Raw genomic sequence first — 13,402 nt, 5'->3', positions numbered from 1 at the left:
TCATCAGAAATTATTATCTGATGCTGACGTAGGCTTGGGCCAATTTCTTTCTCTGACTGCTCTTCTTTAGAGCTCCTTTTGACTTAAATGGTAGGTACAAAAAATTTGCCCGCCTCTATAGCAGTCTGCTCGCTTCAGAACATAGGTGTGGCTTGGTGGCTAGCAGAGGGGTTGTTTGTGTGTCCCAGATGTGTCCCTGTGGTTTTGCTGGCATGTGGCTTTCATACTTTCTGCATCAGGTTGTGTGTGGTGCCGCTTTGTGCCTTGTACCTCGGAGTCGGCTGCAGGAGCAGATGAAGTGAAGCTATAAATAGTTCCTAGAGCTCTTCAGTGGCTTATAAGTATTGCCCTCTACTACCTCAGGCGTACTGGACACACTCATTTGTTCTCTTTTACGGTCTAGGGAGGGAGGGGCTGACTCTCACCTGTTCAAATATTTCCAGTTACATGTGAAAAAATGCCTATCTATAACAGATGAATCAGTGGTAGTGTAAGAAAAGCCTTCAGTGGGACTGGAGCCAGCCAGTATTTGTACATGTTTCACGTTACAGTTTGGAGCGTTAACCTGGGGAAGCATGAGTTGGGTCATTGCATGCTCGGGGTTTATCTAGCACATCACGGTGACAGCAGCAGTGCGATGAGCCACTTAGAACGACATGTTCTGTCTCTTCAGCGTTCCCTGTCTGCAGTGCTGGGTTCAGTTGTATGCTTCACTGTGTCAAGAAAAAAAATCTTGATGCAAATGACTGAAGGTCTGATTATTGTTTTAATACGACAGTCCACTTCCTTGGTTCTTAAGTGGCACTTGCAGAAGGTCTTGAAATAAAATGCCTCCATTTTATTTTAATGTAAGACAGCCAAAAAAAGTCTTAAAGGACTTAAAGGATCCTTTAAGATATTTAAATAGCAAACTACTGTTCAAATCAGTTGGAGCTAGAGCTAGGCTCCCAAAGTGGACCCACGAGAATACAGGACCCTCTCTTGCAAAGGGAAGCAGTGGCTCGCGCCAGAGAAGCGTCTCCCCCCCTTTTTGGAGGGGAGTATCAAGACTCACTGTGTGTAACTCTCTGGTAATTCTTCACTGGTAGAAATAAATAATTACATTATTCTTGGGGTATTTAAAGTGGTTTACTGACTTCTCTGATGGATGGAAAATGTAGGAGGATTACTTTGCTATGCATGTATGTGGGGGGTGAAATAATGGCGTCCAAGTTTGTTATTTGTGTTGGCAGCAAGAAACGTAAGTCGTTGAGATGTGAGTATCTGTACTGAGGATAAACCTAGCAACGCGTTTCTGGTTGTCAGTCAACACTTCTTCCCCTACCGTGTCACTTGTGATGTAATGCTGTTCTGCTGAAGCGGAACCCTCTCTGCACGTGATCTGTAGTTAGGTGTGACGTTACTATACTAAGGCTGCTCAAAAAACTGCCATGGGATAGTTGTTATAGGCATTAGAGCCATTTTAGTAAGAATGCTTTCTACTTTCTGGTAATACTAAATAGTCTGTTAACACAGAGCTTTGCTCCTTCTCAATGACTTCGAAGGCATAATTCTGTAATGCTTTATATATGGGATTCCCATTGATTCAAATGAAACTGGGTGTTTTGCGTGCAGAGCTGCTGAAGAGCTACGGTGCACAGCGTAACCAGCCAGCAGGATTACACTAAAAATTGTGTACCTGCGGGATTGTTCAGGCTCTTCCCTGGTTTCATCACTGCATATTAACCTGGAAACTTCTGTTATTCAGAGGTGACACAAAATACGTGAGCAAGAGCCGATATGTCACCAGGATCACTTTCTTTGGCCTAAATAGTATCTGACTCAGGGTAGCGCAAGCAGGAATTCATTCATTCATTCTTTTGTTTCCCTTTCAGTGGATTTCTGTCATATTCTGCATATATATATAAAAGTATTTTTAATTTTCAAAGGAATGTGACTTTACTATATTGATGAGAATAATAGTTTTTAGCTAGGACTTAGGAACTTAACGATCTGGCCATCAGGGGAAGGATAAAAGTAAACCGGCATTTTTTGTATCCAGTCAAATAAATAGCATGATGTTGATTTGATTACCTGTAGAGTTGCAGAAGAAAGCCTTATTAAATTCATCTTCCCTGCTTACTGTGTATGGATGAGGTACCAATTTCTACACGTTGGTCCGGCAAGTTCCCTGCTCTGTAAAAAGGGTGGATTCAGATCTCGTTCTGATTGATGTTTCCTGGATGTAATAAGGGGTTCTGCTGTATAAACGTGTTTAAAAATTGAATTATTGACTGTCGCAATATGCTTTTGCAACTTTGGAGCCATATATAATTTGACTTTAAGCTAACTTGCCAGTTAGGTACTAGAGAAGGAAACTATCTGCTGTGCTGTGTAGTGGGAGCAGTTAAGAAGTGGTTGTTCTCTACCCGCACTCATACTTTTCAGTGTAATAAAACCAACCCAAAGTGGACATTCAGTTGCTTCAGTGCTTCTCTCTTGTGCAATTTTCTTTTCAAGCTAACGCAGAAACTGTATTACCAGTACTGTGGGATCCGTTGACTTCAACGGCGTTTGCTGTGAACTGGAGCAAAGGCAGGGTTTCACCATGTAACTGCGAATGCTGTAAGGGAATATACTTAGCGATGACCTGAGGGCCTTCTAGAGCTACTGACTTCATGTTTCTGCCTTCCATTGGCTTGTGCGCTGCTTTTTCAAATGCACAGGAAGCACCTCGTGTTCCCTGTCAGCATGTCAAAGGCGACTAGTAAATACCAGGCACGGCAGAATGACGACATGCTTTGCTTTGGTGCGGGTGACAGAATGTTAAACCTGCCGGGGTGACCCTGCGCTCCGTTTGGGATGCAGATCGTTACCCTGAACTGCTCATGAGTTGGTCTCCCTGGCTTGTTGTCTTGTGGGGTTTCTTCTTTGAAGAAGCCTTTGCCTCAACAGCAAACGCACGGCTCGCTGCAGGGTAGGCAGTGGAATCTACTGGTTTTTTAGGGACGCTCTGGTTATGTTACCTATTTATCTGTAACGTAGCACAACTCTGCAACAAACTTGATTTCATGTAGACTGGCACAGGCTTTACTCCGTCTGCTAACACAGCCGCCATGTCACAGCATTAAAAGAAAATCCTGACAGAAATCAAGCTGCACGCGTGCTACGTATCCTGACAAGGTAAAGGGAAATCGGTTTGATACTCAGATTTTTCTAGCAAATGATGTATCTGAGGCTTTTAATTGATTTGTTCTGGTCTCTTCCTAGATATTAAACTGGCTGGCCTCTAATTCCCAGGTCTCTTTTCCTCTGGCTTTAAGGACAAAGCACTGCCTAGGCCTGTGGGGTCTCCTTCATGAATTCCTAGGGGAGTACACAAGGATTATACAAGGAAGCTCAAAAAATCCTTCTGTCTGTTCCTTAAATAGTGTAGGTGGGATTTCAGCAGACTTAGCCGATTTGAATATATTTCGTTTACCTGATTAGAATTTTAATATTTCTCTACTTTTTGACTAAAACATTAACGCTACAGCTTTTCCTGAAGTGTCAATGACTTGCTATTCATATTACAATGACCTGTCTTTTCCCTTCTTTCATCCCCTTTACAAAGAAGATGCTATTTCACCCCTTAGACCCTTAGCTATCCAGCTTTTTTTTTTTTATATTAGTGAGACTACACCACCCAGTTGATGTTATTAGGCTAGCTGTTATAGAAGACGACTATTAAAGCGCAGTACTTCCTACTTGTTGCAGCTCTTGCAGGTATACGGCACAAAGCAGGGCTTCGGTGATGTCCCAGACCCCACACTGGGTCACGCGGAAAACAGAAAGGACAAACCACACAATGTGTGATTGTACCTTGCAGTATTTGGTTATAGGGCTGTAAGAAGAGATGCATGCGGTGGGTTTAATCTCACCGAGCACTGGAAGGGCGCGTTTACCTCAGTGATAGCAGTACTGACTAAATCAGGCCTTGTCCAAACTGAAAGCACTCCTAGCACCGACAATGTTTATACTGACAAAGGAGTTTCTCTGTTGGAGTTTTAACAGCAGTCCCTGGTCTTAACCTTCCTGTAGACAAAGTTAACATTTTAAGCTACATACTCGTGTATTTATTTAGAGGTTTTGCGTTTTCTGGCCCAGCTATTGTAAAGACAAAACTAAGCATGAATCGGACTTGAAGAAATAGGTTATTCCTGTCCAAAGGCAGGTTGCTGTTGTGCTGCGTTCTTCGGTGGTAGAAGTGGAGCGCACGCAGCGCTTGGGAGGGGGCGGCCTGGCAATGGCGGCCAGCGTGGCTTGGAGAAGAAGGACCAAAGCGCTGCTCTGCTTGCTTACTTTGCTTCTTGTTGCGTTGTGGTTTTTTGGGTTTTTTTGTTGGTGGTTTTTTTTTTTTTTTTTTGAACAGTTGTTCCTTGCCAGACAGAGACATGGGATGGGATGGAAACGATGGGGGAAACAGTATGGGATAATTCAGTTTTGCAGGCAGAATCCCAAATGTAAGATGCTCCCCAAATATCTGTCTTTTCCTTAAATCTTGCTTCTATGCTGTCACGTTACAGAGGAGTCCTTGTTGTGCTTTTGGATGCAAGCGATTTAGGGAAGTGGCAAGGCAAAACTGACTATTTGCACATGAGCTCGAAGCGTTAAGTGCTTTACAGCACTGACTCATTACGTGTACTTTGAGAAATGATGGGGGAAACAGTTGTGTACTCCAAGCAAAATTTATTAGAAGTCTAGTCAAGAAAAAAACCACAGAGACCTTTTGCTTGTAGGAATTCAAAGTCAGTTACCTGAAAGCCAGGTATGAAAAACCTGTATTTTTCTGAAATCAGATACAGAGTAGAAACAGTACTTTTTAAATATCACAGGCAACAGATATTTAAGTCTTCAATCATAAATGGCATCAGATAGGTATTCATCTCACAGCAAAGCTGCATGCAGATCTAGTTTAAAATCGAAAGCCTTTGAATATAAAGCTTTTGCCATGAAATCTGCAATAATAAAGGTATGCCGCACAAAGATGTTTCTTTACCTTTGTCTTAATGACATTTCTCAGTAATAAAGACATATGTACATTTAGATTTGGCTGGTAAACCATATTTTAATTAATAAAATTTTGCATAAAATGCTATCTTACAGAATTGCACTCTCCAGATGTGCTTATGGTAAATAGAGCAAGAAAAGAAAAATGCATTGAAATGTTCCGTATGCGAAGAGGGCAAAGATCAAATAAGGAACTTAATTTTTTTAAAAATCAACAACCAAATGGCTCTGTACAAAAAAGCACACGTATGTACAAAATACTACAGAGACTACATACATTTTGATAACTTCAATCCTTTACCCATGAGAAATGCAATAGAAGCTTTTGCCATCTATAAGGTGCTGAAGAAACCAAATCTGAATTTTTATAAAGCCATAGTCATTATCATCCTGTGCCTTAACTTCATTTGCTATTTATGCTTACTTTTGCTTATGGAAAATGTATGTTTTCCAATACTTGTTTCATTCAGGAAAAAAAAAAACCCACCTCTAAAATGTATCGGTTTTAATACTTGTGACTCTTTCTTCTGTACTAAATTCCTAAAAAGAATGTGTAACTCAGGTTTCATTAACATACGTACATATATATATATATATATATATATAGTGAAATAAATCAGTACATGATAGTTGTGAATATTTTTCAGGTGGCTATGTTAGGGGAAAAAAAACCAAAACCACAACCAACCCAACGACCCTTTGCACTAACACCGTTTACTTCCTGCTTCTCAAAATTCCTGGGGTACGTAAAAACACTAACCTCTCAGAGTTCGTGTTGCTTCCTATTACAACATTTTGATTACCACCATTTAATGCCAGACATCAGCAGCAAGTTATTATTGTCTCTGCTTATATCACTGTCTGTCTCTTCATTAAATCCTCTTTCCTGAGGTTTTAATGCCTCTTGCACTTCTTACCTTTTAACAGAAAACACTATAGCTTTATTAGGGAAAAAAGAAAAAAAGGTGTAGCCACTACCATTGCACCCGTTCAGAACACTTGCAGTTCTTCCATTTTTCACTATGCTTGCTTGAGATTTTACAATCACTGTGCATATGTTACAACATACATGTGCAGGCAAACAAATCTAATTATTATTTGTCATACATTGTAAACCAGTACAATAGGCAAACCTGTGATACGGCAAAGTGAAAGTAACAAATGCTGCCAAGCTACTAAGAATGTGGGAACTCAAACAATTTTTTAAAAAATAGTAAACAGCAACTTCCCCCTGTATTACATGCATGCTGAAAAAATCCCATCAGACTTCGTGATAGTACCACTGATGTCCAAACCAAGAACGGTTTCTCCCCCTCCCCGCCCCCCATGGCAATGCCTCCGTGTACCTGTCATCAGGCTTTTCCTATTGTGTTTCGAGTGAAACGACTACAGCGGGGAGTACTTAAATGTTGAAACGATTCCTCTTGTTTCAGCAAAGCTTAGTCATTCACACCGCGGTGGTTGCTGTAATACTGCTGGAACGGTCTGGCGGGTGGGATGGGATGAGGATGAACTAGATGGCCTCTATTTGAGACTGCAAGCAAGAAAACAGAAGGCCAGCGTAGCATGTTTTCTAGCAGCTTTATGCAGATGTGTTGCAGAGATGCAGCATAAATAAGTAGGAAAAAAAAATAATTCACAGCCTCTTGACATAGTTTCCAGGGAAAGTACCAAAGAATTTGGTTCTTCTCGAGGTTCCTGAAATTAGAAGCAATAGATGAAAGATGGGAATAACAACAGGAGATCACTATGTAAGCATGGCCTTTACATTTTTATGTTTAATACTGCACAAACAGAAATATCTACAGTTCTTTATAATATAAACGTCAAAAGGTTATTTTGAATTTCATTTATGAGTTGTGAGTTTTAACAAATTGTAACTGCAGGAAGGAAAAAGCAAATAGAGAGGCATATGTGATTAAATTGTTAGGCCTGATTAAAATCTGTGCTAAAATTTTGACTTGGTACATAGAAATAATTTAACAGCATCAAATCTATTGAAATAAATTGAATTTTTGAAATGCTGAGGACTAGTTAGATGATTGTTAGCCACTGGGTGCATGAGAGTTTATGGAATGGTTAAGCCACCTCATCTGGGCCTCGTTATGAAATCTCTGTTCAGCAATACTTGGTTCTTACAAGCAGTCGATGCTGTAGATGTATTCATGCGAGTAAATTTTCTGTTACCCGGTCTTTATGAAGAGAGCAGTAATAGGTAGTGCATTTTGTGTCAAGTGAGGAGGACAACAGTGCTGTACAACCAGCTGGAGGCACATGTCAATTTGTGTCCATCGGTTCCAAAAGACACAAGCCCGCTAATTTCAGTGGATTTTGTTTGGGATTTCTCCTGATAAAGCCAGGTTCGGGTTTATTACACTGAATATCAAAATTAATTTGTTTAAAAGACACCAAGCAAAGAGGGCAGCAAAGGGTGGGGGGGGAGGGGAAGCAACCAAATTAAAACATACCCACAAACCATCCATCATCACATTTTTCCATCACATCAATGACATCTCCCTCTCTGAGCTCCAATTCATCTTCGTTCCTAGGAGTATAGTTATATAGAGCCTGAAACCTTAAATAGGACAAACGATGCATTTTAAAAAGAAGTAAGAATTCTTTGCACCTTTGCTCAAGTAAAGGACCTGGTTTAAACATTAACTAAGAAGTAACGGTTCTTGCAAGTATAGGGGAAAAGGGTTTATATGGCCTGGTGGACTTCACGGCTAAGTATGGATTATAGTAAATAAATAAAACTTCATCAGAAAGGTAACTCATCAGACACTAAAGACTGAGGACTCAAGGCAAGCCTGATGGCTCCTCAACCAGTTTATTTAATCAGTTGCTTTGAACACAGAATTCTAGTCGGTGGTGGTGTTTGTTTTTTGTGGTTTTTTGTTTTTTTTTAAAGCATTATTTTATAGTTGAGTCGCCAGAACAGAGGACTTCTAGAGGGGAGTCTGTAGGTGCGCTGGCCCCTTAACCCACCATGGTCAGCTCCGGAAACCGGGGCTCTGCCTTTAAGGTGCGGAAAGCTGAACCTAGTGTGCGCCTTCTCTGCCCCAGCAGAGCAAGGGGCCTGGTGCCCTTTGGGAGGAGGGTGCCCAGCAGAGCGGCTCACACGCTGCCCCTGTGACTGGGGGACCTCCCTGGGCGCCTCATAGCAACTGCTGAGGTGAGACTTGGCACTATAGGAGCTCTGCATGTAAAAGAGGTGCCTGCCTCTGTGGGGAAGGTGGAGAGTAATTGCTATTTGGAAACATGCAGCAGTAACCCCTTCCCTGGTTAAAACTGCCCCTGCTATCTATCTGTCTGTCTATCTATCTATCTATCTATCTATAATGTGTGTGTGTGTGTGTGTGTATAAAATGTCTGAGAGTGAGGGAAGGGTTTCAATCGAATCAGGAGACATAAGGATGGAAACTCGAACAGTATTCAGACGCTGACTTGTACCTCCACCCTGGCCAGGGGCTGCAGATAGAAGGATCTGAGGTGGATAAATGGAAAGAGGTACGAGATTACTAAATTTATCATCTTGCATTCCTGGACAGCTTTTAATTGTGTTTCCTGGAATTGAAAGAATGGCAATAAACTCTTAATAGGGGGAACTGAAGGTGCTCGGGCTGACAGCCCACGGGGAGATTGCTGCAAAAGCCCCCGAGTCCTGCAGAGTCAGAATCTGCCTTTTTTTCTAACCATCTGTGCCCCAGCTATGACGGACTGCGTGTAAAGGAGCAGGGTACAACTGCAGAAATTGTACAAAGAAAATAGTTTTAATTTCAAAATATTGAAACAAAACATAATCATGTCTATTTTTCAGCTCACTGGCTTTAAAACCTTAATGTCACTACGCTTCCCCCAGTAAAAACAAAATAACTCCCCTTTGCTGTGTTGGTAGTGAATATTTCCATCAGCTCTGTATCATTCAGGCAGAGTTGCCACAGCTTAAATGAGATCTTTCTTTATTTCAGTAAAAAAAAACCCTGCTCCTGAAAGCCCCATTTGAAAGTCCTACATACAGACTGGTGCTAGGCTCAGTGTACTGATGGTCTTTCTGAATAAACCACCTTTATTTTTCACATTGCTGGTTTGGAGGAACAAAAAAGACACTGTTCCAAGAAAGAAAAGGATTTTAACTTAATTTCTCATGACTGACAGTTATCTCCTCAAATCTAATTTTATATTTTAATCATACTAACAAAATGGAACGGGACTGGTTATTTGAGCAATTACATCTGGTAATTGGTGTAGCAGGAGTAAGAACAATCTGTGCAAAAAATTAAATGGCAATAACATTTTCTGTCATGCTTGTTGTTATTCCAGGAAAGCAGAGCTATGATGATATTCCAAAACTGATTTAATGCGGCTTCCAAAGGTACAGGAGCTGCAGATGTAACCTGTCATGAATAGGATTCAAGCCAATCACTCAAATACACTAACAAGAACTTCCCAGTTAGCACTCGCTGTACTTTAGAAATTTAATCTTAGTAATTTCTAGATAATGCATTATAATAACTCCTTTGTAGTCATTTAATTCTCTCTTTGCTAATCTAGGAATTTCTTAAATATGAAAACTCTACTACCATTTACAACACTAAGAGAATACATATTCAAGACAAAGAATGGTTGGTTGGCAATTTAAACATATTTCTGTTTTTAATTTTAGGAATAAGCAACTTCAGTCATGAACTACTTAAACTATACTGGACAAAATTAATTATCTAATTATTGGTTACAAAACAGAGTTAGGTGCTTCAGTATGCTCAACAAAACCAATAGGAGCTTGAGAAAAATGGTTTTAGTGAGATTGAAACCAACATGTCCAATTTTTGTTACATGTGAACTGCGGTACAGTTATTTGGTGACTTTTTGCCCCTCTCTTCTCTCTTGCCATTTTTTTGAGTGACTAACAGGTAAACTTCTAAATAGATGCTAAGCTTTAGTTATACTTAGGAGAATTCATCTAATGGGGCATGCGCCAAAGCGCTGTGATGTTAGCGGAAGAACGGCTGCTGGTTTCAACGGCCGCTGAGGCAGGACCCAAGCGCAAGGCTGGGGGGGGATCTCAACAATCTTGCACCGAACTTGCATTTCAATAATCAATCGGCACTGAAACAGCCTTCCATCCTTTACGTGTTTTATCCCAAGTGCTTACGTTGTTTGTGAAAATAAGAGACTTGAGATCTAGGTTCCTCTTCAGTTAAAGGCTTTCTTGTATCTAATTTTTAAATTGCACGTGTAAATTACACCAAAAAGTGTGAGCCTGTGTTCCTGTGATCAACGTTATCCAGTTATTTTTTTCTCTCTGTTCACATCCAGAACTGTTTCTGAACAATTTGTGTCAAATCAGGAAAGCAGATGAGTTGAATCAGTGTTAAATCTTTAATTGGCATTCTGCTGAGATGCAAAAATGGAGAGAATAAAAGAAGTCAAACTTTATTTTTACGAAATTATGATCCATTTTAAAAGTATAAGTGATGGAGAACTGTAAGTTGGCACGTCTGTCTGAGTCTGATGTAAATTAAACAACTGAGGCTTTGCCCTCTGGGACCTTCTTGGATATCTTCCTACGTCGTGTGGTTATCTGTAAATTTCCGAAATCCCTTCGTAATTGTACTTGGCAGGTTAACAAATTATTTGACGATGTGCTGGCTCTTGCTTAAATGTTAGGTTTTGGTTTAGTAGACAAGAAGTATACTTACGGTTCCCCCCCACTGTGTATGTTTTCATGAGCAAGCACGGGGCGCTGTGGCTGAAATGAAATGATTTGAAATGTAATAAAGATGTACAGTCTGAGGTCCAAATAGTTGGATAGGGGCATGATACATAGTTGCTTGAGTGTTCATATTCTACCTTGTGTAAAACACCCCCCAACTCGCAATAAATTCTTAAGAGACATAGCAAGCCACAGAATCTCGACAGGTTTAAAGATCTGACTTTTGGAGGACATAATAAAAACCAAAACAAAACTGTGAAGTTTATCAACAGTCCATTCTATTTATAGTGGAGTAGAAACTTGGAATAGAACCCTGCTGCCTCTTCACTGTGAAACAGAAATAGCATTAGAAAAATCAGATGCAACTGATGAACATTATCGTTCCTTGGGTGAAGCATATTTTTTACATAAGCAGAAATAAAATCTCCTATACATAATGGCAGAACTTAGAATATTCATAGACAAACAACATACCAATTTACATTAACACACACAGAGTACTAACTTGGCAGGCATAACATGCTATGCTTTAATTAATTCTGTTTCATCTCAAGGGGGAGCACAAAGCCATGCAGGCTGTTGGGAGGCGAAGAAAGAAATTTTGAAAGAATGCACGTAATTGTGTGAAAATAACAATTAACACTTTTACTTCAGAGGAAAAAGTAGTTTGTATTTCCAGTGCAAAGCTTTATGAAAGGAACTACTTTCCTTCTTAATGGAGCATTACCCACCACTAATATAGAATAAATCTGGATGCCATGGAAATGAAACATATTAACCTCCTATGGAAACAATATCCTGCTTAGGAAGACGTTGACTTATACCAGTTAGAATCTGGCTGGGGCCAGAAACAGCACAGGAGCAGCTGCTTCGGAGAGCCCTCGATGTGAGCAGTGATCATATCCTCTGTTGACTGAGGACGCCCTATGGTCGCGCTGTAGAGACTGACAGTCTGATACAAGTCTGGAAACCGTATCTCTTTTGGGAGTGTGGGTATCAAACACCGCTCATAGCACTTTCTTTCATGAATTGAGTAAACTGCAACCTGATCTTGAAGCCATGGGATTTATCTTACTGCTCCATGGTTCTCTCTTTCCCAGGTTTGACTATTTCAGTTCGTCTTGCTTCAGTTTACTCTTGAGGATGATGCAGTCTTCCATGAGAGAAGGCTGTGGTAAGCAACCCACAGCCTGATGCTATCGATTGAATGTTAAAATGCACTATGTTTTTTTTCTCTGCGCCCCCCCCCCCCCATCTCCAGATGAAACTGAAGTAGTTAAATTTCTTTTCATCATGTTTGTATGTGTACATGCAGAAAATATTGTGAACATTCTCCATTTCATCTTTACAGCCTGTAGAGTATAATTTTAAAAAGGTGCCTAAAGATGCAGGCAGGTAGATTACAGAGCTCTTATTCATATTAATGACAGCTAGGTGGGAAAGAGGTTTTCAATGTCCAAAAAATATGGTTTATACTCTTTGACTCTTTCTTCCTCATTTAACTCTCCTCTGCCAGTGTAAAGACAGACAGATAACTTTTACTGAAGAATCCAACAAGAAAGATTACAAATTAGGCATTTCAGCTCTCGGTAACCCCCCCCTTCAGTAACTGGCTTGTCAAGCAAGAAGAGAATATTCCACTGGGCAGATTGCTTGGTACTTGGATTGGAATCTGACCTTATTCTCTGCTAATCTTTCATCAGGTCTGCAACTGAGCTGAATGCCAAAGATAGTCAGAGATGCAAGAGGACTCAACCGAGGTTAAGGATATTTCTTGCAAACAACAAAGTCTATGTCCTAAACAATACTACAAATGATTTAATGCTTTGAACATATACCGAGCCAGGAAGGAATTAGGTAGGTCAGTATTATCTTCTGTTTCTGCATATTCCTCAATGCTTTAAAATGTTTTTTTGCTAGTTAACTACTGTAGAAACAGAGGATAGAAAATCAAGGTGAGTGGAGATTTTTAACTCTATGTTATTGCTACAGAGAAAACTTAGATGGAATTAGAATCTGGGAAAACTAGGGTGAAGTAATCTCTGCTATGTCTGAACAGGGGGACCTTGGAGCTCGCTTGCTCTTTATCCGAACGCGTTCCTCAACAGTACCCCAGCTGACATAATCCTCCCCGTTTTCTCTCCCTAAGCTCTCACTCCCCCCCACAGTGGCGCTGGCTAGAATGGGGACTGTCGCAAGGTCTGGCTAATTGTGCTCTAGAGAGATCATGAAATGCATCACCCCGTGGGCAGCTCTTGGTGCTTAGGATTTCTAGTTTCCAACTACAACTCAGTTCACTACGCTCTCCTGTTTCCTGGGAAAAATGGTAGGACCTAATCCCCAAAACTTTAGAAAGCGTGCAGTCAAGTCAGTGGTCCCAGTTGTACACCTGACTTTCACGCATGATTGATATGTGCTTGCATATAATAGTTCTGTATAGGCCTGAACATGCAATGTAGGGGTACAATTGTACACGCTCTTGTAGTTTTGGAATTAAAGTCATAAATGCACTAAACATTGACCAATGCAGTCCTCTTGATTACACGCCATTCATTTGGAGTAACATGCAAAATTAAAATAGGGCTTAATCCCTTTTTTAGGGATCTTATTCCCACTTAGGCTTTCTCTGGGATGGTGTTGGTCCGCTACTACAAGAAT

General features: G+C 40.5%; 1 protein-coding gene across 7 annotated transcripts in view; it reads right to left on the bottom strand.

Annotated features, from left to right (window-relative positions):
- Nucleotides 1-4,687: 4,687 nt before the first annotated feature.
- SORBS2 (sorbin and SH3 domain containing 2) overlaps nucleotides 4,688-13,402 on the bottom strand; it is a 175,465-nt gene continuing 166,750 nt past the window's right edge. For all 7 annotated transcript variants that reach the window (XM_087737720.1, XM_087737721.1, XM_087737722.1 and 4 more), the window contains 3 exons: nucleotides 10,731-10,780; nucleotides 7,497-7,603; nucleotides 4,688-6,726 (listed from right to left, as the gene is read on the bottom strand). In XM_087737720.1, the coding sequence (XP_087593846.1) occupies nucleotides 6,665-6,726; nucleotides 7,497-7,603; nucleotides 10,731-10,780 (219 nt within the window). In that variant the 3' untranslated portion in view covers nucleotides 4,688-6,664. The remainder of the gene's footprint in view (nucleotides 6,727-7,496; nucleotides 7,604-10,730; nucleotides 10,781-13,402) is intronic.

Source organism: Nipponia nippon, unplaced genomic scaffold (assembly GCF_047370975.1).
Source record: "Nipponia nippon isolate SJK-2023a ecotype South Korea unplaced genomic scaffold, ASM4737097v1 scaffold_6, whole genome shotgun sequence".
In the NCBI taxonomy this organism is placed as follows: domain Eukaryota; kingdom Metazoa; phylum Chordata; class Aves; order Pelecaniformes; family Threskiornithidae; genus Nipponia; species Nipponia nippon.
This window is presented reverse-complemented; position numbering and strand designations above follow the sequence as displayed.